Raw genomic sequence first — 24,413 nt, 5'->3', positions numbered from 1 at the left:
AATTGATAAGCTTTCTTATTAGAACTTTGTCTCTATAGATACCAAGGAATAATTTTAAATGACTCAAAAAAATCTACTTGCATCCCATTTTGAAAGGATGATAACAGGGTAGTTTGGGTGATGTCATGATCATACTAAGAACACTTTTAAAGTCCACGTCGATGACTTCTTGAAGATCTGAGGTAGAGACACGTGAGGCAGGCCTCCTGGGCAAGGAGGGCATTCCCAGTGGCTGCCTAACAGTGGGCTCTCGGCATGTGCACTGGGGCGGGATAAGACTCAGGGTCTCGCATAGGCCAGCCCAGGGCTCTACCGCTGAGCTTAGCCCCGCCCTGGGACACAGAATACCTAACTCTAAGAACATATAATCCAGCCAAACAAGGAAACTGCAGAGCCAGCAAGAAACCGCATGCCTTTCTATTTTCAGAAAATAAAATCTGTATTATTTGCGGAAGGAGTCCAGGAGGAAAGCTCTAAGTGGCCATCATTCGTGTGTGTGTGTGTGTGTGTGTGTGTGTGTGTGTGTACATCAATAATTAGACACTGTGCACATTTAACCAGATAGTCATGCTTGAAAGAGCCAGGCTTAACGAGGTAGGAGAGAATGAGTAACCGTAATAAAAATAGCCGAACGAGTTTGCCCTTCCCAAACAGCGGTGAAGCAGGAGACATTTCACTAAGGCTGTGAGGCTGGCTTCCCCTCTGCACTTGGCGTCTCACAGACAGTCTCAGGAACAATCTGACAAGGCTGAGCAAGGACACCGAAGGGCCCAGCAGTAGCAGAAGGGGTGCTCGGTCATAAAGGGTCAGGCCTGGGGATGGGACGGGAGCTCAGCTGACGGGGGTTAGCCAAGCAGACACAGAGCTAGCACTGCAAACAAAACCAAACCAAACCAAACACCAGGCCTGGCAGTGCATGGCTACAATCCCAACCCCGAGGAGTGGAAGCAGAGGAATCATTAGTTCAAGGTCGTGGGTCTGGGGAGCCGGCTTGGTAAGGAAGGTAGATCTAAATTCTGTCCCTTGACATCCACAGAAAAGCTGGGCACGGTGGCACACCTGTAACCCCAGCACTCTGTGGGGTAGAGATGGGTGGATCTTAATGACTCCCCGGTCAGAGAGTCTAGTCACTGAACCCAGGTCCAGTGAGAAGCCCAGAAGGAGGAGGAGGAGGAGGAGGAGGAGGAGGAGGAGAAGAAGAAGAAGAAGAAGAAGAAGAAGAAGAAGAAGAAGAAGAAGAAGAAGAAGAAGAAGAAGAAGAAAAGTAGAGAATGAGACTCCTCTGGCCACCAAGGCACACACATATGGGCACATGCATTCGTATACACCACACCAGAAACCAAAGGAAATTCAAGGTCATCCAACACAGGAGGCCAAGGCCGGCATGTGTGAAAGAGGGAGAGAGGATGGAAGGGAGGGAGGGAGGGAGAGAAGGAGGGTGGGAGGGAGCGATTGGAGGAGTCAGCACTTTGAGATATGTGTAGATGAGGCAGTTTCTAGGTGCTGGCTCATGACCATATGTACAGGGACACAGGGACACAGGGACACAGGGGTCCCTGGAACAAGGGGGCTCTTTGGACCAAGGAGTTCTTGGAAACACAAAAAGTAACCCGTCTTTGGAGATGGTCAGGACCTGGACCCTGAAGAAAATAACAACGAGAAGTAAGTGTGTGGCCCGACATGGTGGTGACATGTTTTACTGAAGGGACATGAGAGACTGAGGAGGAACCTGGGCTGATGCCGGCTGTAGACACAAGGGCTGCCTTGTTAAGGCAGACAGCAGCAGCACATGCAGAGGAGAAGCCAGGCTGGGCGTGGGTACCATTTCAGCAGTGGAGGGAGGGGACTCAGTGGGAAGGTGAGTGTGTGACATATGAGATCAGGAGGAGGAGCGTCCACACAGAGGGCCCAAGGCAGGAGCATGCCTCTCCATTCAAGACAGAGAAGCATGTAGCTGGAGCACAGCAGGCAGGTGGGAGTGGTGGCCAGTGGGATTACAGGAAGCCGAGCAGCGTCTAGTCACTGGCCTGAAGTGCTCCACCCACATCTCATCAGAACTGTTAGGCAGAATTATGACCTGGTTACTGTGTTCATTTGGAAGTGAATCATCACATAAAGAGATTTCATTGTGTCAAGTTGACAAGGGTGGACTTGTGATGACTAATCTGGGTTGTCAACTTGACCACATCTGGAATCAGCTAAAACCCAAGCTTCTAGACACTCACTCCTTCCTTTGGGGATTCTCTTAGATTTGAAGCTGGAAGATCTAGTCCGTATCTAGGCCCCACCTCCTGGTGGCTGCCCACATGCACGGACGTGGAAGAAGGAACTGTCATTTCCCCAAAGGCCCTCACTCTAGCTGGCCAGTTCACCTATCCTGTTGCTGATGGTGTTTAAATCTGACTTCTTCAGGACAGTGTAGACTGAAAATCAGCAACACGCCAGGAATCCTCTAGGACCCCAGCCTCAGCCCGGGACTGCAGAGACATCTAGCCTCGTGGGCTGCACGATGACCTGGTTCTTGCCCTTTCTGTTGTAAGGCATTGTTGAGTTATCTGGATGACATCCTGGATGCCAGCTGAAAAGGTCCCATGTAAGTAAACACAGAGTGGCAAGGCTGTTGACAGGAATTCCCGCCTGAACCCACAGGAACATAAGGAAAGGACCAGTCCCCCGAAAAGTCGTCCGTAAACTGGCTTCACCTTTTCCCCTTAACAATGACAGGCGGAAATAACTCTGCACTGTGCTTGGACAGGGGCCAAGTTCTGCTTGACTAACTAGAACAGCTTATCTTAAACTAAAAGAGAACTCCAACAATCGTGACATGTTAGCCTAAATGTTGTCTTTCTCTCTCTTAAATGGGGAATACCTTCACAATTTAAATAGACTAAAATCTCCGGGACTAGGGTGTAGCTCCATGATACAGCATTGGGCAGCATGTGCAGGGCTCTAGGTCCACGCTCACTACAGCAAGCATCTTCCTGAGGGATCACAAGGTTTAAGTTTAAGGTCTTTGTGTGTTCTGTCCTATGAGGGAAAACACCCAGCTGACTGATTTTGCAGGTGTGACTGCCACCTGGTGGACGAGCTGAGAATAACACCAGTGGGCGTTTGACTCAGGCAATGGGTTTTGTTTCCCTCTTCTCTTTCCACTTCTAGTATCTCACCCGTTTACTTCAAGATGAAAATACTGAAACATTTGACTGTTTTAAGGTTCTCTCTTCCTACGCCAGGAGTCAAAAGCATCACCTTTATTTCTCAGGTGCTTTTCCTTAGGCCTGATAGAATGTGGCTAGATTTCAAAGTGTTTTCGGTGATGAGAACTTCCTGCTGACAGTTTGGCAACCTTTGGCTGATGTGCTGGGACACACCTAGCGTCTCTTAGGAAGAGAGGCCACTGAGGGATTATCTGGGCTGGCCTGCGGGTATGTGTGTGCCGCTAATGGCTGTAGGAAGCTCCAGCCCATCCCGTCGTGTGCACTGTTGTAGGCAGAGGCCATCGATAGTCTAAGACAGGAGGAAGCCAGCGGCAGTGAGGACCCACGCGATTCTCTCTCCGCTCTAGACTGTGGGTGTGACGCTCCTGCCTTACCTGTCGCTATAATGAACTGTGACCCGAAACTGTAAGCCTGCCCGAAGTTACTTTGGGTCAGGGTGTCTTAACAGCCGCAAACGTGAAACAAAGCCAGCCGGTTAACAGACTTAGGCAAACCAGGAACACCTTAGATAACCAACGTTACTGTTTTCCCTCCAGAGTCCCTGATTAAAAACAAACAAAACAGGGCAGCAGAGCATACTGAATTCTCCAAGAAATGGTATAGCCTTATTCTACAAAGCATAATGTACTCTTTCACACACACACATCAGAGTTCACAAGAAAGCAAGACTGTGGCGGACCCACAGTGAGACACCTCCAGGTAGTTAACACTTCTCTAACGCGCACAGCTCCCAAGAGCCATCACCCAATCCGCCAAATGCCAGGAAGAAGGCTAGGCAAGAGGATAACCTCATTCAGAACCAGCCTGGGCAATATATTGAGAATTCATTTTAAATAAAATTATTTGAAGTGACCCTCAATAGGCGTCAATAGGGCATTATTTTGGGAGTGTGTGTGGAAATTTCCCCTCCATTTTCCTGTTGAACTAAAGTCATAAGGATCACCCTCTAAAAGAACACCACAATGGCCTTAGAGCCCCCTGTTAACCTTGTCTGAGAAGATGAACTCAGAAGATAGACAACATGAAGGCCGACCTTTCCTATTTTTTTTAAAGATTTATTTATTTATATATTATATGTAAGTACACTGACTATAGCTGTCTTCAGACACACCAGAAGAGGGCATCAGATCTCATTACAGATGGTTGTGAGCCACCATGTGGTTGCTGGGATTTGAACTCAGGACCTCTGGAAGAGCAGTCTTAGCCACCGACTGCTCCATCTCTCCAGCCCCCAACCTTTCCTATTAAATGCATGGTGGGCACCAATCTCTAGGAGAACCATAGATCTGTCAGGGAGAACCAAACGCCTGCGCCGGTCAGACACCTGTGCTCCCGCCTGCCAAGCCTCAGGAGTGAGGAATCCCGTCCCTCGGCAGAGACTGAAGGAAAGGCCACCCAGAGGCTGCCCCACCTGGGGATCCATCCAAACCCAGGCACTATTGCGGATGCCAACAAGCGCTTGCTGACAGGAGCCTGACACAGCTGTCTCCTAAGAGGCTCTGCCAGTGCCTGACACATACAGAGGTGGACGCTCTCAGCCAACCATGGGACTGAGCACAATGGAGGAGCTAAAGAAAGGACCCCAGGAGCTAAGGAGGAACAACAATATGAACCAACCAGTACCTCAGAGCTCCCAGGGACTAAACTACCAACCAAAGAGCACACATGGAGGGACCCATGACTCCAGCCACATATGTAGCAGAAGATGGACTTGTCGGACAGCAATTCGAGGAGAGGCCCTTGGTCCTCTCAGGCTCGATGCCCCAGTGTAGGGGAATGCCAGGACGGGGAAGTGGGAGTGGGTGGGTTGGTGAGCAGGGGGAGGGGGAATGGATGGGGTGTTTTCAGAGGGGAAACCAGGAAAGGGGATAACATAGGAAATGTAAATAAAGAAAATATCTAATAAAAGAATTTAAAAAATAAAAATAAAAAGAGTTAGCAAGTAGAAATAAAAAAAAGACTCCTGCCCCTCACAGCCACACAGTGTCCTTTACAGGACGGTCTTTAAGAAACACTACCAGAGTAATGGCAGGGAGTATGGAAGAGACGAAACAACCAAAACCAAAGCAAGAGGCTGACAGGTCACAGGCAAAGGCCCCTTCTCCATTGCAAAGCTGAGGGGGACACATTGGAAAAGGTAGTTAGGTTCAGCAAGAGAGGACAGACACTTGGGATTCCGGATGCCATCAGTTCCTAGAACAGGAGAAGGAGAAGGAGAAGGAGGAGGAGGAGGGGGAGGAGGAGGAGACGGAGGAGGAGGAGGAGGAGGAGGAGGAGGAGGAGGAGGAGTGTGACACAGCATTGTGTGGGACATAGGTGTTCAGTCAGAGGGCAGAGCGTGGTAGAAATTGCAGCCCCCTGCCCAGGCCTGTGTATCTGGTCAGTAGAGCAGAGCTGGGAGAAGCACTGGCGTCTGCACCTCCGCCTGAGAGGCGCTGACTAGCATTTCTATCTGGCCTGAGGTGGTTACGTCAGGAATTCTGTGGGTGGCTTCTCTTTCTGCAGCAAAGGTCCCAGCTCAGCTATTGCTGCATCCTGATCCCAACACAAGTCCTGTGCTTCCCAGAGTCTCAGCGTGTGGCTGGTCTTCCCAAGTCCTGTGGCTTTACCAAGCTTGAGGGATGGGTCTTCCAGACCTGGGGCATGCGGAGGGAGGGCACGGGGATAAGGCTGGGAAGGGAAGCTTTGGTCCCTCCCATGAAGGCACTGCAGCATGGACTGCAAAGCTAAGCAAGGCATTCTAGTTCCTTGGTTGCAGGCAGATTACTCTTTAACTAGAAAGGGACTTAAGCCACGGGCAGGATTTCACCCACATCTTTCTTTGAAAAAGCTCACACAGCGTTTTTATGCTGTGCTCAAAAAAAAAAAAAAAAAAAAAAAATGGAGGAAAGGTTGACTGATTAAGCAAGCCAGGGACGAGGGAATAACAGTTTGGAAATGAGCAAATGCCCTGTGCACCTCACAAACAAGCCACGCCTAACTCGGAGTTAACACATCATAAACTGGAATTGGGCATCAGGTCTCTGGAACAAATGTCTCTGGGCTGAAGCAGTTAAAGTGACGGAAGGACAGACTGACAAAATCTATACACAAAATACAGACATCAAGACAGCACGTAAGGTTGACCTTTAGTCCCAACAGCAGGGCGGAGGCGGCTGGATCTCTGTGAGTTCCGAGGCCAGCCTGGTCTACAAAGTGAGTTCCAGGACAGCCAGGGCTATGTAGAGAGAGGCAGGTAGGCACCATGATTTTGAAGTCAGCCTGGTCTACATAGAGAGAGGCTATCTTTTTTTAAAAAATATTTTGTTTTCTTCTTTTTAAAAAAAAAAGATTTATTTATTATATGTAAGTACACTGTAGCTGTCTTCAGACACACCAGAAGAGGGCATCAGATCTCATTACAGATGGTTGTGAGCCACCATGTGGTTGCTGGGATTTGAACTTAGGACCTTCAGAAGAACAGTCAGTGCTCTTACCCACTGAGCCATCTCACCAGCCCTGTTTTCCTCTTTCTAATAAATCAAAACCATTTAAAGAACAGCAAAGGGTTCCAGTTTCTAGTCTGGTGCACAGAAAGCACAGACAGTGTGGCATCCTAACAAGAGTGGGACAAACCGGGGACCAGGGCCTCTCCAGACAAGGCAGGGAACCGAACTCGCCTCAAGAAGCTGGTGAGCAGGAACCTCCTTGGCCCCAGAACCTGGCAGGAAGCCTAACCTGTCCCTGAGGCCTGCAGGAGGCTCCTCATAGCAAGGCTGAGCTCAGACTCAGTGTGAGTCTGCCTCTAGGAGGTCTACTGATTTTCCCAAAGATTAGAGAAGCCCCTCCTCCCCTGCCAGGGTCAGGGGGAAGCAGCCAGAGGCTCTGCTCTTCAGCAGGCCCAGCCTGGTGAGGAATCACTTTATCAGAGCCTAACCTCTGAGGTTTTCTGAACCTAAGTGACTTGGAGGAAGAGATGCGCTAGCTTCAGCCCACTCCAGCTTCCCTGCGGGAGAGGGAAATGCTTCTCCTTAGCTCCCTCTGGCTGTCCCCACCTCACCCGGGAGGGGAGCCCCCTGCACAGACGAAAGGCAGAAGGATACAGACAGTCGACAACTGTCAACTCTAGAGCTCCTGTCACCTGTCTTGGTACTGTGACTGGATGAGGCAGTGCAGAAGCTTCTCCACCTTATATTCTTGCTGTGGCCACTTTAGATTTAGCTCGAATTTGATGTTCTTGTGGTGAGCCCTGTGGGAAATTACCTAACCCTGGTCTAGGAACCCTAGATAACTTATATTATTTTCTGTTAAACTGCCTGGTTGTGAAACCCCCCTCTCCAACTAACCATATGTCTTTTCTTCTGTTAAACTGTTTTCTGGGACAAAGCCTCCCTTGCAACTGCTGAGAGAGAGATTAACATGTGGTCTCTGCCTTTAAAAACCCAGTACTCCAAACACTTGGTGCTACAGTTGGGTCCCAAATACCTGAGTGCAGTCCCAGCCCATTGGCAATCGAGTGTCTGAGCGGTCTTCTCTGGAAGGCTCCCCATAACATCACCTCTTTACTAAATGCCTGGTTACTGTACCTGTGTGCTTTACCAGAACACAATGTCATCATCTCTCAACAACAACAACAAATTACAGGGATGCTAAAAAGTCAAACAAAAGCCTAGACATCGCCTATCAGAATAGCACTTATCACTACGAAAGCCACGCTAAGGGCTCTCTGCTGGGGGGAAACAGACACTGAGGAAATTGGATGGGCAATATAAGCAAAAGAGAGAAATTCTAAGAAGTGATGAGATTAAAATAAAGCCAACAAACAAAAACCCACTGTAACAAAAATGAAGAATCCCTTCAACACATGAGGGTCCTCACCCTTGTCTGCCTAGAGAAACTACAGTCTGCCTCCCTGCCCTCCCACCATTACAGACTCTCACTCTTTAAAACTGAGAGCCAAAATAACTTTTCTATAAGTTGCCGTGGTATTTTTGTTCTTGGTTTATTTACTTATTTATTTTTTTGTTTTGTTTTTGTTTGTTTTTGGTTTTTGTCTTTTAATCACAGCAACAGAAAAGTGTTACACAGCAGGACAGACAGAGCTGAATGCCCAAAGCCACCTTTGGACAGCAGGGAGCCCACGCAGCAATCAGTGCAAGTCAGCCCTGTCACCTCTGGATTCCAGCAGGGATTGGCACCCAGGATCTTACACTGGACAACTGCTCGCCCTCAGGAGCGGCCTCACCACTGCTGTGTGTGCCTGCAGTCAGGTGAACTGATGAAGCCAGGTCAGGCTGCTGGACTGCACAGCCTTTCCCTTCCTGTAGGGTGGATGATTACCCACAACCACGGCATCTGTTACCAAAAGAGGGTCTGCAGATACTGCGGGCGGAGTCCACCCTCATGTAAACTGCAGGCTCCGGAGGACGAGGAAAGGCCGGCGCAGACTCATCAACTGTATCCAGTGCACGCTCTCGAGTCCGGGATGCTGATAATGGTGCAGATTGTATGTGAATCAGGACAGTGGGTGCAGGGTAACTGGTTTTCTGTTCTATTTCACTATGAGCCTAGAGATTCTCTTTAAGTCTTTGAAATATAAAATAAGTTAGAAATTAGAAACCAGAATGGTGAAATAAGACTGGGACATTTCAAAAAAGAAAAAAGAAAAAAAGAAAAGAAAAAAAACCGGGCGGTGGTGGCGCACGCCTTTAATCCCAGTACTTGGGAGGCAGAGGCAGGTGGATTTCTGAGTTTGAGGCCAGCCTGGTCTACAGAGTGAGGTCCAGGACAGCCAGGGCTACACAGAGAAACCCTGTCTTGAAAAACCAAAAAAAAAAAAAAAAAAAAAAAAAAAAAAAAAAAAAAAAAAAGACTGGGACGTTTCCCAGTCTTGGTATCTAAGAAGTTTGATTTTTTTTTTTTAATAGTCAGAGACAGTCTAAGACGAGAATCTTAGGGCTGTGGTGAGATCTGTGAGAGCTAAGAAGCCTGGAGGAATTGTTCCTGCAAAGATGGACAACAAAGACCCGCCTGGCTGGAAAAGTAATGGCCTGCACCTGAAACTCTTTATCTCATGCTAGACCCTGAGTAGGAAAATAATTTGAAAAATGATACAATGATTTTTTTTCTTTATGGTGATCCAAACCATAGTAAACTTTTCAGTATTAAAGAAAGAAGTGAGATCTCTTCAGAGCTCCGAGAGAAGGTAATTATCAACACAGCCTTGTTTACCTCCCACATAAACTCCACCCAAAAAACCCAAACAGCACAGCAGGGACTCACTCCAAAACGAGTAAACAAAAAGCCAAAGATATTCTGAAAAACACTGTAAGAAAAGAAATAGAAGATTATTCATCAGAAACTTTCCCTCAGCACAGAAGAACTGCAGCTAAATACTGCCGTGAAGGAAGACAACGTAACAATGAATGAAGACAAAGTAACAATTTCTTGTTTTATATTTTAAAAAAAAAACAGCACAAAATAGACAAGAGATGAAAGGTTAAAGGGAAGAGGAGGAGGAAGGGAGGGAAGAAGAGACTGAGGAAGAAAAGGGAAGGGAAGGAAAACAGAGAGGAAGGGGAACGGAATACAAATGTATCCTAATTTTAAAAGTAGGGAAAAATAAGCCTAGAGAAACAGCACGGTAGGTAGAGAGGCTGTAGGCAAGCATGAGGGTCTGAGTTTGAGTCCTAGCACCCACCTAAGAGTACGTTAATGTGCATCTGTAACCCCAGTGTCGATGCGTGGAGACAGGCCAGTTCCAGGTGCTTCCTGGCCAGCCAGTCTAGCTGAATCTGCAAGTTCTGGGTTCAGTGAGCGATTATGGGTAACAATAGAGGCAGATACCTGACATCCGTAATGTCTGCCTCTGGCCTCTACACGTGGTCTGTGCTGTCTTCCCCTCCCCCTCCCCTCCCCCTCCCCTCCTCCTCTCCTTCCCCCACCCCAGCCTAAGACAAATACAGAAACAGCCAAAGGAATTAGATGATGCTGTAAATAAAGTAAACAATAGAAATGTTCAAGAAATAGAAACGTTTTGCTTCTAGCCAACAATGAAACATTAAGGGGCTTCACCGCACAACTGAAGTCCCAAGCCCGTCACCTCTGTTCATCCAAAGAGACTATCCCAGATGCACCCAGTCCAAAGGCCTCTGAAAGAAGGCAAAAGCTTTTAAAGTGACACACTCCAGCTGTCCTTAAATAAGCAAGTCACCATGAGTCCTAAAGCTGCAAAGAAAAGTCATTCTTCAGATGGTAGACTTTGAAACTCGGCCGACACCCGCAGCCTGGAGAGTGAGATCCAAAACAGATCCCAGCCCTGCTCAGACTCCCAGCCACACAAACATGCAGATAGAAAACGAGTCTTATTTTAAGCTGTAGAGTGGGTGCAAACACAATTTTCAATACGATCAATACTGCATAACAGATCAGGACAAATATTGAAGGATGTAATTGAAGAGTGTTCTCCAGGGACACAAGCAGATTCAGGAAGGCAAAAACGACAGCAGAGCTCGAGAAGGACAGATGTTGCCTAGGGAAGGCCTTCCTACCAAAGATAAAGAAGCATTTGGGAGCCAAATTAAAAGGTCAAAGGCGTTTTTGTTTGGTTTGGTTTGTGAGACATGGTGTCTCCATGTCACCAGCACTGGCCTCAAGTTCATACACCTCCTGCCTCAGCCTCCCAAGTGCCAGGATTACAGGCTTGCACCACTGTACCTGGCTAGAGGCATTTTTTTAAAAAAACAAAGAATGATTTAATTGTATGTGTATTTCGTCTGCACGTATGTCTATGCACCACAAGTGTGCGGTGTCTGAGGAGGCCAGAAGAGGGCGTCAGATCCCCCTGGGACTGAAGTTACAGATGGTCATAAGCCACCATGTGGTTGCTAAGAAGACGACCAGGTCCTCCGCAAGAGCAGCAGGCGCTCTTAACCACGAAGCTGTCTCTCCAGCCCCGCAAAAGGCATTTTTAAGGGCAAAAATTCAGGCAGGCTATTCTCATGCCTTATCACAATAACATCAATGTCTACGGAATCGTTTCTAAGATAGAAAATATGACTTAGAACTGTTGCAGGATGCTAAGATTTGGTTGAAATATTAAAGGACCTGATAATGCGTGTGAAGATGTAGGAACTTGGGAATATCAATCTCATCAGTTTAACCAGCCTTTCTTAAAAAAAAAAATGCATTGCAGCTTCAGTTCTGCTGAGCAGGAAGTGGATGGAAAAACTATGGCAGGAGCGTTGGATATAAAATAAACACAAGGATTCTGTTTATAGAACAGCAGGCAAACGTTGTACACTCGGCAATGCAGGACCGAGGACACCAGCCAAAGGTCCCAAGAGTGAAGGAAAGGAAACTGAACATCATCAGCTAACCTGATTATGGAGATATGTAAACGTAAGCAATAATAAAGAGGAAATAATAAGTACAGAAAAGGGAAAATAATGAAGAATTTTAGCTAAAATGAGAAATCTCCTAGAAAATGTCTCCAGCAATTGGTAGGCTGAGGCAGTACAATTGTGGCGAGTTCCAGAGTAGCCTGTGCTATACCCACACAGTAAGGCCCTTCCCAGAAAAAAACAAAAACAAGACCCCCTCTCTTTCTCATGCGCGCGCATGCGCACAAGCCCCCCCCCCCCAACTCTGTTGGTATCAGGAAGTGGTTTCACGGATGCAGGTCAGCTCAAAACCCCACGATGATGGTGGTGTCACCCATAGGTGACAGGGACAGCACATCTGTTGCCAGGCAATCGCCATACATTCCCTGAGTCCATTTGGCTCCCCTCCCACCTTTACCTGCGAGTGGTTATGTCACAACCCAAATAAAAGGCAGACTCTCCTGACCTCCGCCCTCTCTTTCCCTCTTCGCCTTTGTCGCCACCTTTTGCCCCCTTCCCCCATAATAAACCCCTCCCATGTGGAGCTGCATTGGCCTGGTATGGTCTGTCTGGTCGGGAGCCGCAACCCCAACACAACACACACGACACTCAAAATTCAGATAAAGAAAAAAGTTAAGATAAGGAGAGAATCACAGAAATGATAGTTATGAAACAAGCACCAGACCCAGCTGACCATGGTCCTGCCATCCCCCTGCCCCACCACCAAAGCCTCATCTTTCAATCTCAAAATAGGACCAGACAGAGCATCCCAGGATATAGCAGAACTTTTTCCTCATGAGGGACTTCACTAAGACTCAGAGCCTTTTCTCTCTCTCTCTCTGCATCGTTGTCCTGGATACATGTCTTCCATCTGCAGGGTTACCTTGTGGTGACAAGGCTCTGACTCTGGGCACCATGTGGAACAGAAGCAGGGTGGCACTTCCCGGTACCATCTGCCCACTTTGCCCCTCCCACCCTGCTTGGCTACCTCTCCAGTCACAAGGAGAGCTGGCCAAGGTAACTACTTTGCAATCTTTGAATAAAACCATGATCTTGCCAGATATAGGAAGCCCAGTTAGAACTAAATTTCACATAATAAATGTTAAGATTATTTTTATACTACACTTTTCCACACTTCTAATCAGAAACTAAAGTCCAGGCTTTGATTTTACTTTGTTAAACCTGACCAACCTTACCCATAAATGCTCACGAAATTGAAATCCTGGCTTTTGTTGTTGTTGTTGCTTTTAAGATGTATTTATTTTATGTGAGTACATTGTTGCTCTCTTTAGACACACCAGAGGAGGGCATCAGTCCCCATTACAGATAATTATGAGCCACTATGTGAGTGCTGGGAATTGAACTCAGGATCTCTGGAAGAGCAGTCAGTGCTCTTAACCGCTGAGCCATCTCTCCTGCCCCAACCTTGACTTTAAAAAGCACCACTTCTGTATTTGTTTGTTTGTTTGTTTTTGGATTTGGTTTTTTTGAGACAGGGTTTCTCTGTGTAGCCCTGGATGTCCTGGAACTCACTCTGTAGACCAGGCTGGCCTCAAACTCAGAAATCCGCCTGCCTCTGCCTCCCAAGTGCTGGGATTACAGGTGTGTGCCACCACTGCCCAGCACTTCTGTATTTTTAAAATCAGCTTTGTCACCCACTGTACATTAATTTCGGTTTTTGAAATTTAGTCATTTGGAAAAAAGTGAGGTCTTTTATGCACCTTTAGTCTATAGGTTCTTCTTCCCTCTCTATTTTCTTAAAACCAATAGAGAGCATGTTCTCGGGAGACAGCCTGGTCTGTCACGTGCCTGCCAGGCAATCATGAGGACCTGAGTTCAGATCTCCAGTGACTGTGGACGCAGTGGTGATTTAATCCCAACACTGGGGAGAAGGGGGTCTGCACCCAAACTGGCCAAACTGATGAGCTCCAGGTTCAGGGAGAGACCATATCTCAAAAAACAAGGTGGGGCACAGTTGAAAAAGACATCCACCATCTACCTCAACACCTCAGCACTGTCCACACAAATGTGTGCAACACATACACATGCACACACACACATGAACACACACATGCACACACACACACACACACACACACACAAAGCAGAAGCCAGGCGTGGTGTCTCAGATCTGTAATCCCAGCACCTGGGAGGCTAAGTCAGCAGGACTGTAAACTCCAGACCCACCTTGGCTGCATAAAGAAATCTTGTCTTAACAAAAACAAAACAAACAAAACTATGAAGACATTGTCAAAGTAGACAAATACAATTGTATAAGGAAAATAATAGAAAGTTTTATTTGGCATATATATTATATATGGAATATATATGTGTGGACATAGACAGAATATTGTATTGTTACACACACACACATATATACGTACATTTTAATTAGAAATGTACCTCATAGGCTCATGTATTTGCACACTTGAGCCCTGTTAATGGCACTATTTGGTGAGATTATAGTACCTTTAGGAAGTGGAGTCTTTCCAGAAGGATTTTGTCACCAGGGGTGGATTTAAGGGCTACTAGCCTCGTTCCATTTCCTGCATATGGTAACCCTCCCTCTCTTCCTCTCCCCTCCATCCCCCTTCCTGTGTTGTTCAAAATGGGATTAGCCACCAGCCAGCTTCCCAGTCCTGCCACTATCACTCTGGAACTGTAAATGCTCTTTCTTTTTGAAGTCACTTTTTGTTAAGAATCTTATCAGCTACAGCAACAGAAAGGTTACAGCAAAAGATACAGCAAAAGAAAACACTTATGAAACTTGGTATGTATCTAAAGTGATAAGATGTATCTAAAGAAGAATGAGCTGTTACAAATGGTGCTTGAACAACTATTAGGACAAATGGACTATTATAAAAAGCAATCCATCAGTTACCGCTCTATTTCTTCATAATGTAATTTAACTCATGGTCTGGTCTAAGTCCAGCCACTAACTTGTGTCTCATGGGACATTACCACACATACAAAGGCTTACACAATGGGTCTTGTCCCATTCTACACATGAAGAAACAAGGTGTCTAAATGGCGAGAGATGCCTGTGGCAGGTATGCCAAATGCCCAGACTGGCAAACTTGTTTGCCAAGTGCCAGTGTAAGAGTAATCTAAGTGGCAAGCAAATGACAGGGACCCATGAATGAGCGGAGCTAGAGGGGTGACAAAAACAGACAAACAGAAGCACTGAGTTTCCAACTGATAGAGAAAATGGAAGTTCTCACATAATGATGATATCAAGTTCTTCTGGCTTTGGAGAATGATTTGACAGCTTCTGATAAAACTGGTAATACACCCCCATACCCGTCTTATACATAGAAACTCTCACATAGGTGATGGACATTCTTTCAGAGTATACTAGTCCTACCCTAGAAAGTAAGTAACCTGAGCGTCTGCTACTGTTTGAATGCTCTCCCTTACATTGTGAGAAGGAACCCTCAACACAGCCATGCTGAAAGGGGTAGAGAGAAGTTAGCCCTCTCTAATTTGGCCTGCTGCTTCTCTCCTCTTCATGTATCTGCTGGCCTTTCTGCTCTGAGGCCCTCACCAAAACCAGATGCTAGCAATGGGTTCTTAGACTCTTAGCGGGCAAAGTGAGCGTCTTTGTGAGTTTAGCATTGGCCAAGGCTGGAAAAGCAGATTCATAACCGCTGGCCACTCGGGAAGCTAAGGCAAAAGGATCACCAGTTCAAGGCCAGCCTGGGCTAGTGTGAGTTCAAGGCCTGCTTGGGTGTCTTGGTCGGGGTTTCTATTCCTGCACAAACATCATGACCTAGAAGCAAGTTGGGGAGGAAAGGATTTATTCAGCTTACAGTTCCACACTGCTGTTCATCACCAAAGGAAGTCAGGACTGGAACTCAAGCAGGTCAGGAAGCAAGAGCTGATGCAAAGGCCATGGAGGGATGTTTCTTACTGGCTTGCTTCCCCTGGCTTGCTCAGCCTGCTCTCTTATAGAACCCAAGAACACCAGCCCAAAGGTAGTACCACCCACAAGGGGCCCTCCCTACTTGATCACTAATTGAGAAAATGCCCCACAGCTGGATCTCATGGAGGCACTTCCCCAACTGAAGCTCCAGCCTGTGTCAAGTTGACACAAAACCAGCCAGTACACTGGGAAACTCACAGACCCTGTCTCAAAAAAAAAAAAAAAAAAAAAAAGCAGGGGAAAGGACAGGGATCTAATTTAGAGATAGAGCAACAGCCTTCCCAGCACGACAGAGCGAATAAATCATTCCTATTCTCATGGACTCTCTTACAACATCGGAAACAGATAAGACCCTATGAAAAGTGGATAATGCAGGTACTAGAAACATTAACTTCAAAGCAATGGCTCCCTCTATGGGATGGGGAGGGAGATACAGGCAGGGAGGGCACATAAGAGGCCATTTTTGCATTTACGGTCTAGCAGCCGGGGGTTATGAGTCTGTAGTAACTTCTTCTCCTTCCATGTGTCTGAGAGATACCATAAACATTAACTATAAGGAATCAGTGGGCTGTTGATAAGCCCCAAGAAGAAGCTCAAAGGTTATGATGAAGAAACAAGTTGATGGACTTAAGTCTTTCATTACGAAATGTCCCCAGTCCAACCCCACACCCTGGGAACTTTGCAGAGAAACACTCTGTTGCTAAGCCATACCACACCTAGAATTGTCACCGTTTTATACTCAAGAAAGAAAATCATTGTGGAGGTCATTGCTAATGCTAAACTCTCTCGACTTTACTTTAAAGGGGGAAAACAGATAAAGCAGAAAAACCAGATTCTTTCTATTTTCTTCTCATATCGCTCATGGCTTCAGTGCTAGATCGTGGGTGCATTAAACTTCAAAGCAAAGTTCAGGTCTGGGGCAGGGATCCAGCGTTCTCCAGGTCAGAGGGTGCCAGGGAAACATGTTCAGGGCCTTTCAACTTCTATTATTGAGTTATTATTATTAAGCTGCCCCTGATAGATAGCTCCAGAATACAATCTTGTTTTTTCTTTTTGCTTCAAGCCTATCTCTGAGCTTTGCTTCTATACAGTTCATAAATTTTATGAGAAGCAAACAAGATCAACTCAATCAGTTTTACTCAACCAACCATTTTATTACATCATTTTTATGCCTATCCTGTCTCTGTTGGCATGCCTCCTTCAGCACATTGCCTGCAGTATAGTTTTAAGTGTTGTTTTGAAAAACAGTGCTTTATATAAGTTTCCTTTTTATTTTTATTCCTGGCATAGCGCTGTAATCTCAGCTACTCAGAAGGTTGAGCCAGAAAGATGGAAAGGCCCACCTGGACACTACAGTGTTATAGGATACTATAATACTATAGCCATACTATGGTGGTCTAGGATACTATAATACTATAGCCACACTATGGTGGTCTAGGATACTATAATACTATAGCCACACTATGGTGGTCTAGGATACTATAATACTATAGCCACACTATGGTGGTCTAGGATACTATAATACTATAGCCGTACTATGGTGGTCTAGGATACTATAATACTATAGCCGTACTATGGTGGTCTAGGATACTATAATACTATAGCCGTACTATGGTGGTCTAGGATACTATAATACTATAGCCATACTATGGTGGTCTAGGATACTATAATACTATAGCCACACTATGGTGGTCTAGGATACTATAATACTATAGCCGTACTATGGTGGTCTAGGATACTATAATACTATAGCCGTACTATGGTGGTCTAGGATACTATAATACTATAGCCGTACTATGGTGGTCTAGGATACTATAATACTATAGCCGTACTATGGTGGTCTAGAATACTATAATACTATAGCCATACTGTGGTGGTCTAGGATACTATAATACTATAGCCATACTATGGTGGTCTAGGATACTATAATACTATAGCTGTACTATAGCCTGCACAAGATGCTGGTTCAGTCCACATAACAGAAGGTATGTATTCCATATCCACTTCCTACTAATCATCAGCCAGTTTCATTTGTAGCCATTCTACACCTTGACACAGCCTAAAATCACCTGAGAAATGAGCCTCCATGAAGTGCCTCACGTTACCTGGCTGGTCCATGGGCATGTCTGGGAGGAACAAATGAAGAAGCATGTTAACCAACGCAGGGTCCTAGCCCACAAGACAGGTGGCCCTGGGCTGTGTGAGAAAGCTCGCTAAGCACGAGTCTGGGAGAAGCCAGAGAGTGAGCCAGCAGGAAGGTTCCTCTGCGGGTCCTGACAACGGTCTCTCAAAGGTGGTCTGTGACTTGGCAGTGAAAGAAAAACTAAACTTCCCTCTCCCTAACATGCTTTTACTCATGGTATTTGCCATAGCAACAAAATGAAGTTGGAAGAACAAATAACCCTAATTCTTTCTTTACTTGATAACCAGGCACTACATTTTGCCAAAGCATGGACTGTATGTCACAGGTTCAGCTAGGTTATACTTTATTCATTTTTTTAAGATTTATTATTTCATTTATATGAGTACATTGTAGCTGTCTTCAGACACACCAGAAGAGAGAGCATCAGAACCCATTACAGATGGTTGTGTGTCACCATGTGGTTGCTGGGAATTGAACTCAGGACCTCTGGAAGAGCAGTCAGTGCTCTTAACCACTGAGCTACCTCTCCAGCCCCCTAGATTATGCTATAAAATGAGCACAAGGATTCCCAGTGTTCTTGTGAACTGACTGAGATAAAAGTCACAAATTGGGGGCCCAGGGAGTCTCTGCCTACAGAAGCTGCCTTCTTTTGAAAGTTAATCTTCTCTATGCATATTGCAACTCTTTTTAAAAAATGATTTATTTTTGAGACAGGGTCTCACTTGGTTGCCCAGGCTGGCTTCAAACGTGAGATCCTGTCTTAGCTTCCTGAGTACAGGTACTATAGGCCCGCCTCGCCACACCCCGCTCACAACTCTTTGTAGATCACCAGACTACCTTGAGATTATCTTCACCCACTTGGCAGAAGGTTGGCAAGCAACTCCTCACTATCCCAGAGCTAGATCCCTAAAGCAATTGCTATCTGGACTCTGGAGCTTGGATTTGCTCTGTGCAGAGCAAGTCGCTAATGCTACCTTTATTTATTATTATTATTGTTGTAGTTGTTGTTATTGTTATTATTATTATTTTGTGTGTATGTCTATTTTGCCTGCATATATGTCGGCATACTACATGTGTGCCTGGTGCCCTCACAGGCCAGAAGAGGGCATTAGCTTTGCTGGAACTGGAATTACAGATGGTTGTAAGACACCATGTGGTTGCTAGAAATCAAACTCAGATCATCCAAAAGAGCAGTCACTGCTCTTAAACACTGAGCCATCTCTCCAACCCCTGACTTCTGATGTTTATTTAAGAAAGTTAAAATTTAGGACCTGAGATATAGTTTAGTGGTAGAGTGCTTGACTAATATGTACAAAGTTGTTGGGTTTTTAAAAAAAAAAATATTCTTTCTTTGAGTAATAAAAAGACAGGGCCTCTCTCTATAGCCCTGGCTATCCTGAAACTCACTAGGTAGACCAAGCTGGCCTCAGACTCACAGAAATCCATATGCCTCTGCTTCCCAAGTGCTGGGATTAAAGGTGTGAGCCACCACATCTGGCTCTACAATGCCAAATTTCACCAAAGTATCCAACAAATAAAATTTTAAGCATACTGCCAACGAAAAAAAAAAGGGAATATAATTAACATGTTCAAAGTCCACACAGAGTGCTTTGTATAAATGACAGCCCCTAGGATCCTTATCTTGCAGTTGGACAGAACAGCAATGACTTTTGGCCTTGGAAGATGGATTCACATCACTTCTGCTGAATCTCTACAAGCAAGGGAAGCATGGAACACTGTACCTTGAACTGCAAGGCGAAGGCAAAAACCAGGTCAATGGTTTTTCTCTTTGCCAAATGGCAAATCCTTAAACAATATAAACAAATAAACAAAAAACCAAACAAAAGCCTACTCAAACTGAATCACAGAGATTTGTTCCCATCAGAGTTCAGTTTGCACTTCATAGAATGTCCTGCTGGAATCTATGTAAGGTGCCACGAATTGACTATTGTCTCCAAAGCACGCCATGCCAGGGGTCAAGCAGGCTTATCCTTGAACCAGTAAGTAGAAAACAACCAACACTCTTACTTTGGTAAAAGTTAAGCAACCATACATTAATTATTAATTAACGGCTCTAACAGAGCTTAACGATACCCAACAGGAACAAAATAAGTAAATATAAACCAGGCAGAGGGCTGGAGCAGCTGCGGTGTTAATGTTTATCTCTTGACGAGCAATTTTGGTGTCATCCACGATTAAGAATACACCTCTGCTCATGGACTTCTGAAACGTGCACATGATGTGGAGTGTAAAACCACAAAGTTATGAAACCAGAATGCACATGAGCATGACAACACTACCCAAAAGCAGGTTTTTCCCAACTTGACACTCTCCGAGATACCCGCGTCCCAGCAGCCTTTGCGCAGCTGGCCCCCAATCAGCTAGAAGCCCCGGCGGGGGCGGGGACGCGCGCTGGGGCCACGCCCCCTCCTCGCTTGGTCTCTGTTTGCTTTCACCCTCCAGATGCGCATGTGCCATTCCCCCAACGCGGGACTGAGCTGCGTTGCTACCCTCGTGGAGGGCCAAACCATGGCGAGCAGCCTCAGAGGTTGGCGTACTTACCTGTTAGGCATAGGACGCGGCCTCCGGCTCGTCCCGCCTCCAGCTGATGGCGGAGTCCGGAAAAGACTGGAGAATGGGCGTGCTTACACGATCGCCTCACCAAGTACGGACTTTTTGTCCCGCCCCCTCTTCCCCTTGCTTAAATCCGTTGGGCTGCCCTCATGTCTGTCAGAAGCGGGTGTCACCAACAACAGCGTGCGACCGACTTTTCGGCTGTGAGCTGCAAGAGTGCATTGAATTAACTTTAGGTGGAAGATGCCAGATAGTAACTCGGCAGAGGGTAGCGACAGAAGCGAGGAGCAGGTGTCTGGTGCTAAAGTCATCGCCCAGGCTCTAAAAACTCAAGTACGATGGATCCCTCGGGTGTGAAAGTCTCTATAGATGCAGACGGGGGTGGGGTGGGGTGGGCGACTCGCGTTGCCATAGAGACGGAGGGCAAGGTGGCGGGGGGGGGGGGCGGGGGTCCTGTTGGTCTTTCCTTTGGACCTCCCGGGAGGGCAAAAAGGCTGGGTCACCTGATGACCGTCATTTGTTGCCCTTTTTCCCTCCTACCCCCAGCATGTGGAGTACATGTTCGGTGTCGTAGGCCTCCCGGTGACCGAAATCGCCCTTGCTGCCCAGGAACTGGGCATCAAGTACATCGGGATGAGGAATGAGCAGGCGGTGAGTCTTGACACACGTACCGAATGGCAGCTACTCGATGCACAATGCACACAGCGTCCCATCGCTTCAAAAGCATTGCACGCACCACTGTTAATCCCACTTGACAGGAAAATGAGAAGCAGAGAGACTAAGTCAAACTTGCCCAACGTGAGTCGTTTGGTAGTGGCATTTGAACTCTGAGTTTGGTGCTTACACTGTTCTACCATAGTGTACTCTGCCACGTCCAAATATCAGAATCGAAAGGGGCGGTCTTACTTGACTGTTACACTGTCAGTTCTAGCAGAGAAGGCATGTGGCTTCACCACTACATATGTGCATCGCCAGCATCTGGTGTGGAATGGTGATGCTGCATTCGTGATTGAAGGCCAGGACTCATGCAGCATGAAGTGGAAGATATTCCAGATGGCGTGCCCAGTCTGGTGCTTTCCCTCAGCGTTATGCCCCCCACCCTTTTGAGGGCTTGCTTACCTGGAAGAGGGAAAAGCGAAGGAGACATTTTATGAATCCACTCGCAGTGTTTCCTCTGGCAGCCCAGAGGAAACCCCTCTCTCAGCAATACTGGTAAAAATACCAAGTGTCTGGTGCAGGTGAAGTGGTTCAGTGGAGCTTGCTGCAAAGCCTCATGGCCTCACAACCTGAATATAATCTCCAGGAGCTGTAAGGAACAATGAGGGAGATTACTGATTCATGTTGTCCTTGGACCCACACACACACTCAGGCTGACTTATACACACCCACCCACCCCCCCCCACACACACAATTTAAAAGATCAGGAATTGGGGCTGAAGACTTAGCTCAGCAGTTATAGTACTTGCTGCTTCTTCAGAGATCGGGATTTGATTTGTGCCATCCACGTGATGGCTCACAACCTCTATGACTCTGGTTCCAGAGGATCTAATGGTTTCTTTTGGCCTCCAGGGGCACACACATGGTTTACATATACATATATGCACACATACGTACATACACACACATACACCGCTGTCCCCTCTGCTGCCATCACTGCCGTCTTGATCTATGTTCTTGGCCTGCCTTGCCACCGTCTCTCTGCTGTCACATGTCAGTTCCAGGGGGAATGGTTCATTTGTTTTCAAATCCCCACTGCACTGACTTGACTGAGGGCTTTATGTAATATAGGTGTTTACTACATTATTTGCTAATTGAAAGACATTTATCAATAAGGTTTGGCATTTATAGGGAGTGTTCTCAATCAGAAAAATGGTAGGTATTAATGTGTGTTGTTTACACTTTTATTCCCTTACCTCTTTTTTTTTTTCCGGTGCTGGGAATTGAACCCAGGACCTTATGTCCACTAAGTACACACACGGCCTCTGAGCTGTGCACTTACCTCTCAGTTTTCTTATTTGGAACAACCTGCTATTCTTTTACCTGCACGAGAAAGTATAGGCACCGATCTACATTTTACTGTTTTTCTAGAGTATGTTTGCCTGCTGTTTCTTCTTCATGCATTAGACATGCACTAAGTATGTACTGTATGTTTGATGTGGACTGTATAAGCAGCCGAAGAGGGATCTATAAAGCAGAAATAAGGTATATTTTTCAACTCCAAGTTGATCAGCTGGGGGAAATGAGGGTGAGACAATCTCAAATAATTTTGCTCCTCACAAAAGGATACACAAAAGGGATATTGGTCATACAGAGAGTGACTGGCTGTCCTCATTGGGACAGGAAGGATTGCTCATAGAGGTGACAGCTTGTTCATGCCTCATCAGTATAACTTAAAGGCATGGCAGACTGTGAGAGCGGGTAGGTAGGCCACAGGATGGTTATGGAAAATCTAGAGCTCACAACTGCAGTTCCTGTAGGTACTCAGCCGAAACAGAAGACTTCAGGCCCAGAGCCCACCTGGTCAGCTGAGACCATGCTGAGGGCTTGGGTTATCTTTCTGCGGTAGAGTACTTGCCTAACGTGTCCAGTGCTCTGAGTTTCCCTAGTACAACAACAATAGACTTGAATAAACAGACACATACATTTAGTCTTCTAAGAAAGCATCCCACAGAAGATGATAAAAGAACTGTCTTGAAGAAAGAGTAAGCATTGCTTATTACGAAGGGAAAGGTTAGCTCTTTTAGAGGATCTCTAGGTTAGCGGCTCTTATGACTAGATGATACGGCTACTGACAGGCTTAGAATAGAAAGAGGAGGACCGTTTACAAGGGAAGATGGCAAGTATAATGATGGAGTTTTCAAAGGGAACATGCAAGCATGTTCAGAAGGATTCAAGAACAGGTTTGTGCTAAAGAGCAAGGTGTGCTTGGCTATGGTTTTGTTGCTCTTTTTCAGGTCCTTAGAGTAGGCAAGACACTCGTGTGGCCAGAAGATTGGAGACTGTCAGGAAGTTAGCTGTATTCTAAGTATTTTGCATGTCTGAGATTACTGACCATATCCTCTTTGGGGTGCTCTGAATTATATTTATTTTGTAGATGAAGACGCCAATGTGCAGAGTAATTTCTCAAAATCACACAGTAGAATGTAGGAGAGCAGGCTCTGAATCAGAACACTTTTACTCCAGACATATCTTGAGGATCTACGTGTGCTATGAGGGGGTGTAATTTGGTAGAAAAGTAGAGGCTTTTTTTAAAGAGTAATAAAATATGTTATTTCTCATAGTGCAGTGGTAGTTCATGCCTGTAAGCCCAGCACACAGAAGGCAGAGGCAGGTGGATCTCTGAGTTGAAGGCCAACCTGATCTACCTATCAAGTTCTAGAACAGCCAGGGCTATACAGAGAAACCCTGTCTCAAACAACAACAAAAAAACCTAACCAACACCAGCAATCTGTTATTTCTCAGCTTTTGGCGTATGCCAGAGGAGTGTTCTTTCTGCATATGTTTTATATTTTACTACTATAAGTGAACAATGATTCCCAATATATGAATAAGTATATTATTTTTAGCAAACATTTTATACAATTTACTCTTATTTTTAAAGAGAAGACAAGTAATACTATAATGTTCTAGACAAAGAATAATCTTGTATTTTGTTTAACTTACTTAGTGTCTCCCGTGTTGCCTGTCAGCTGAGGGAGATACAGTTCATTGGAAAACGGCCAGGTGTGGTGACTCCCAGGGGTGTGCAGAGCTCACGAGGCGTAAGAGGCTTCTGGTGCAGTCAAGGGCATCCTGGGCTACAGAGTGAGAGCCTATCTCAAAACAAAACAAAGAAAAAACTATGTCAACCATAAAGAAAATGTCACCAGCTCGCTTGCCAAGAATTGTGTGACCTGACCATGTGGAAGCAACTCGGAGACAGGGATAACTGAAAAATCCCATTTAAAGTAGAGCAACACTCACTGGCCCATATACGTATCTGCATCCTCAAGCCAAACTGATGAGGGATAAGAGAAAAACGTAGATTCACCAGTATGAGGAATGAAAATACGGACATCATTACAGACCCTAATGTGCAAATGGGCTGAAGAAATCACAGTGGAAAATGGAGAGTATTTTAAATCAATGATAATGAAATGAGTATCAAGTGTAATTCATAAGATAAAATACCTTTTAGACGAAATAGCTGAGGTGAT

At 45.9% G+C, this 24,413-nt stretch overlaps 2 protein-coding genes across 3 annotated transcripts in view; one reads left to right on the top strand and one right to left on the bottom strand.

Moving 5' to 3' along the window:
* The window catches only part of Btd (biotinidase), a 28,149-nt gene extending 7,839 nt beyond the window's left edge, over nucleotides 1-20,310 (bottom strand). The window contains exon 1 of one of the 2 annotated variants that reach the window (XM_052190104.1): nucleotides 20,206-20,310. In XM_052190104.1, the coding sequence (XP_052046064.1) occupies nucleotides 20,206-20,216 (11 nt within the window). In that variant the 5' untranslated portion in view covers nucleotides 20,217-20,310. The remainder of the gene's footprint in view (nucleotides 1-20,205) is intronic. The other variant, XM_052190105.1, reaches the window with a different exon arrangement.
* A 25-nt stretch (nucleotides 20,311-20,335) lies between these two features.
* Nucleotides 20,336-24,413, top strand: part of Hacl1 (2-hydroxyacyl-CoA lyase 1) — a 35,238-nt gene continuing 31,160 nt past the window's right edge. The window contains exons 1-2 of the mRNA XM_052190103.1: nucleotides 20,336-20,550; nucleotides 20,764-20,868. Of these exons, the coding sequence (XP_052046063.1) occupies nucleotides 20,461-20,550; nucleotides 20,764-20,868 (195 nt within the window). The 5' untranslated portion in view covers nucleotides 20,336-20,460. The remainder of the gene's footprint in view (nucleotides 20,551-20,763; nucleotides 20,869-24,413) is intronic.

Source organism: Apodemus sylvaticus, chromosome 8 (genome assembly GCF_947179515.1).
Source record: "Apodemus sylvaticus chromosome 8, mApoSyl1.1, whole genome shotgun sequence".
NCBI classification, from domain to species: Eukaryota; Metazoa; Chordata; class Mammalia; order Rodentia; family Muridae; genus Apodemus; species Apodemus sylvaticus.
This window is presented reverse-complemented; position numbering and strand designations above follow the sequence as displayed.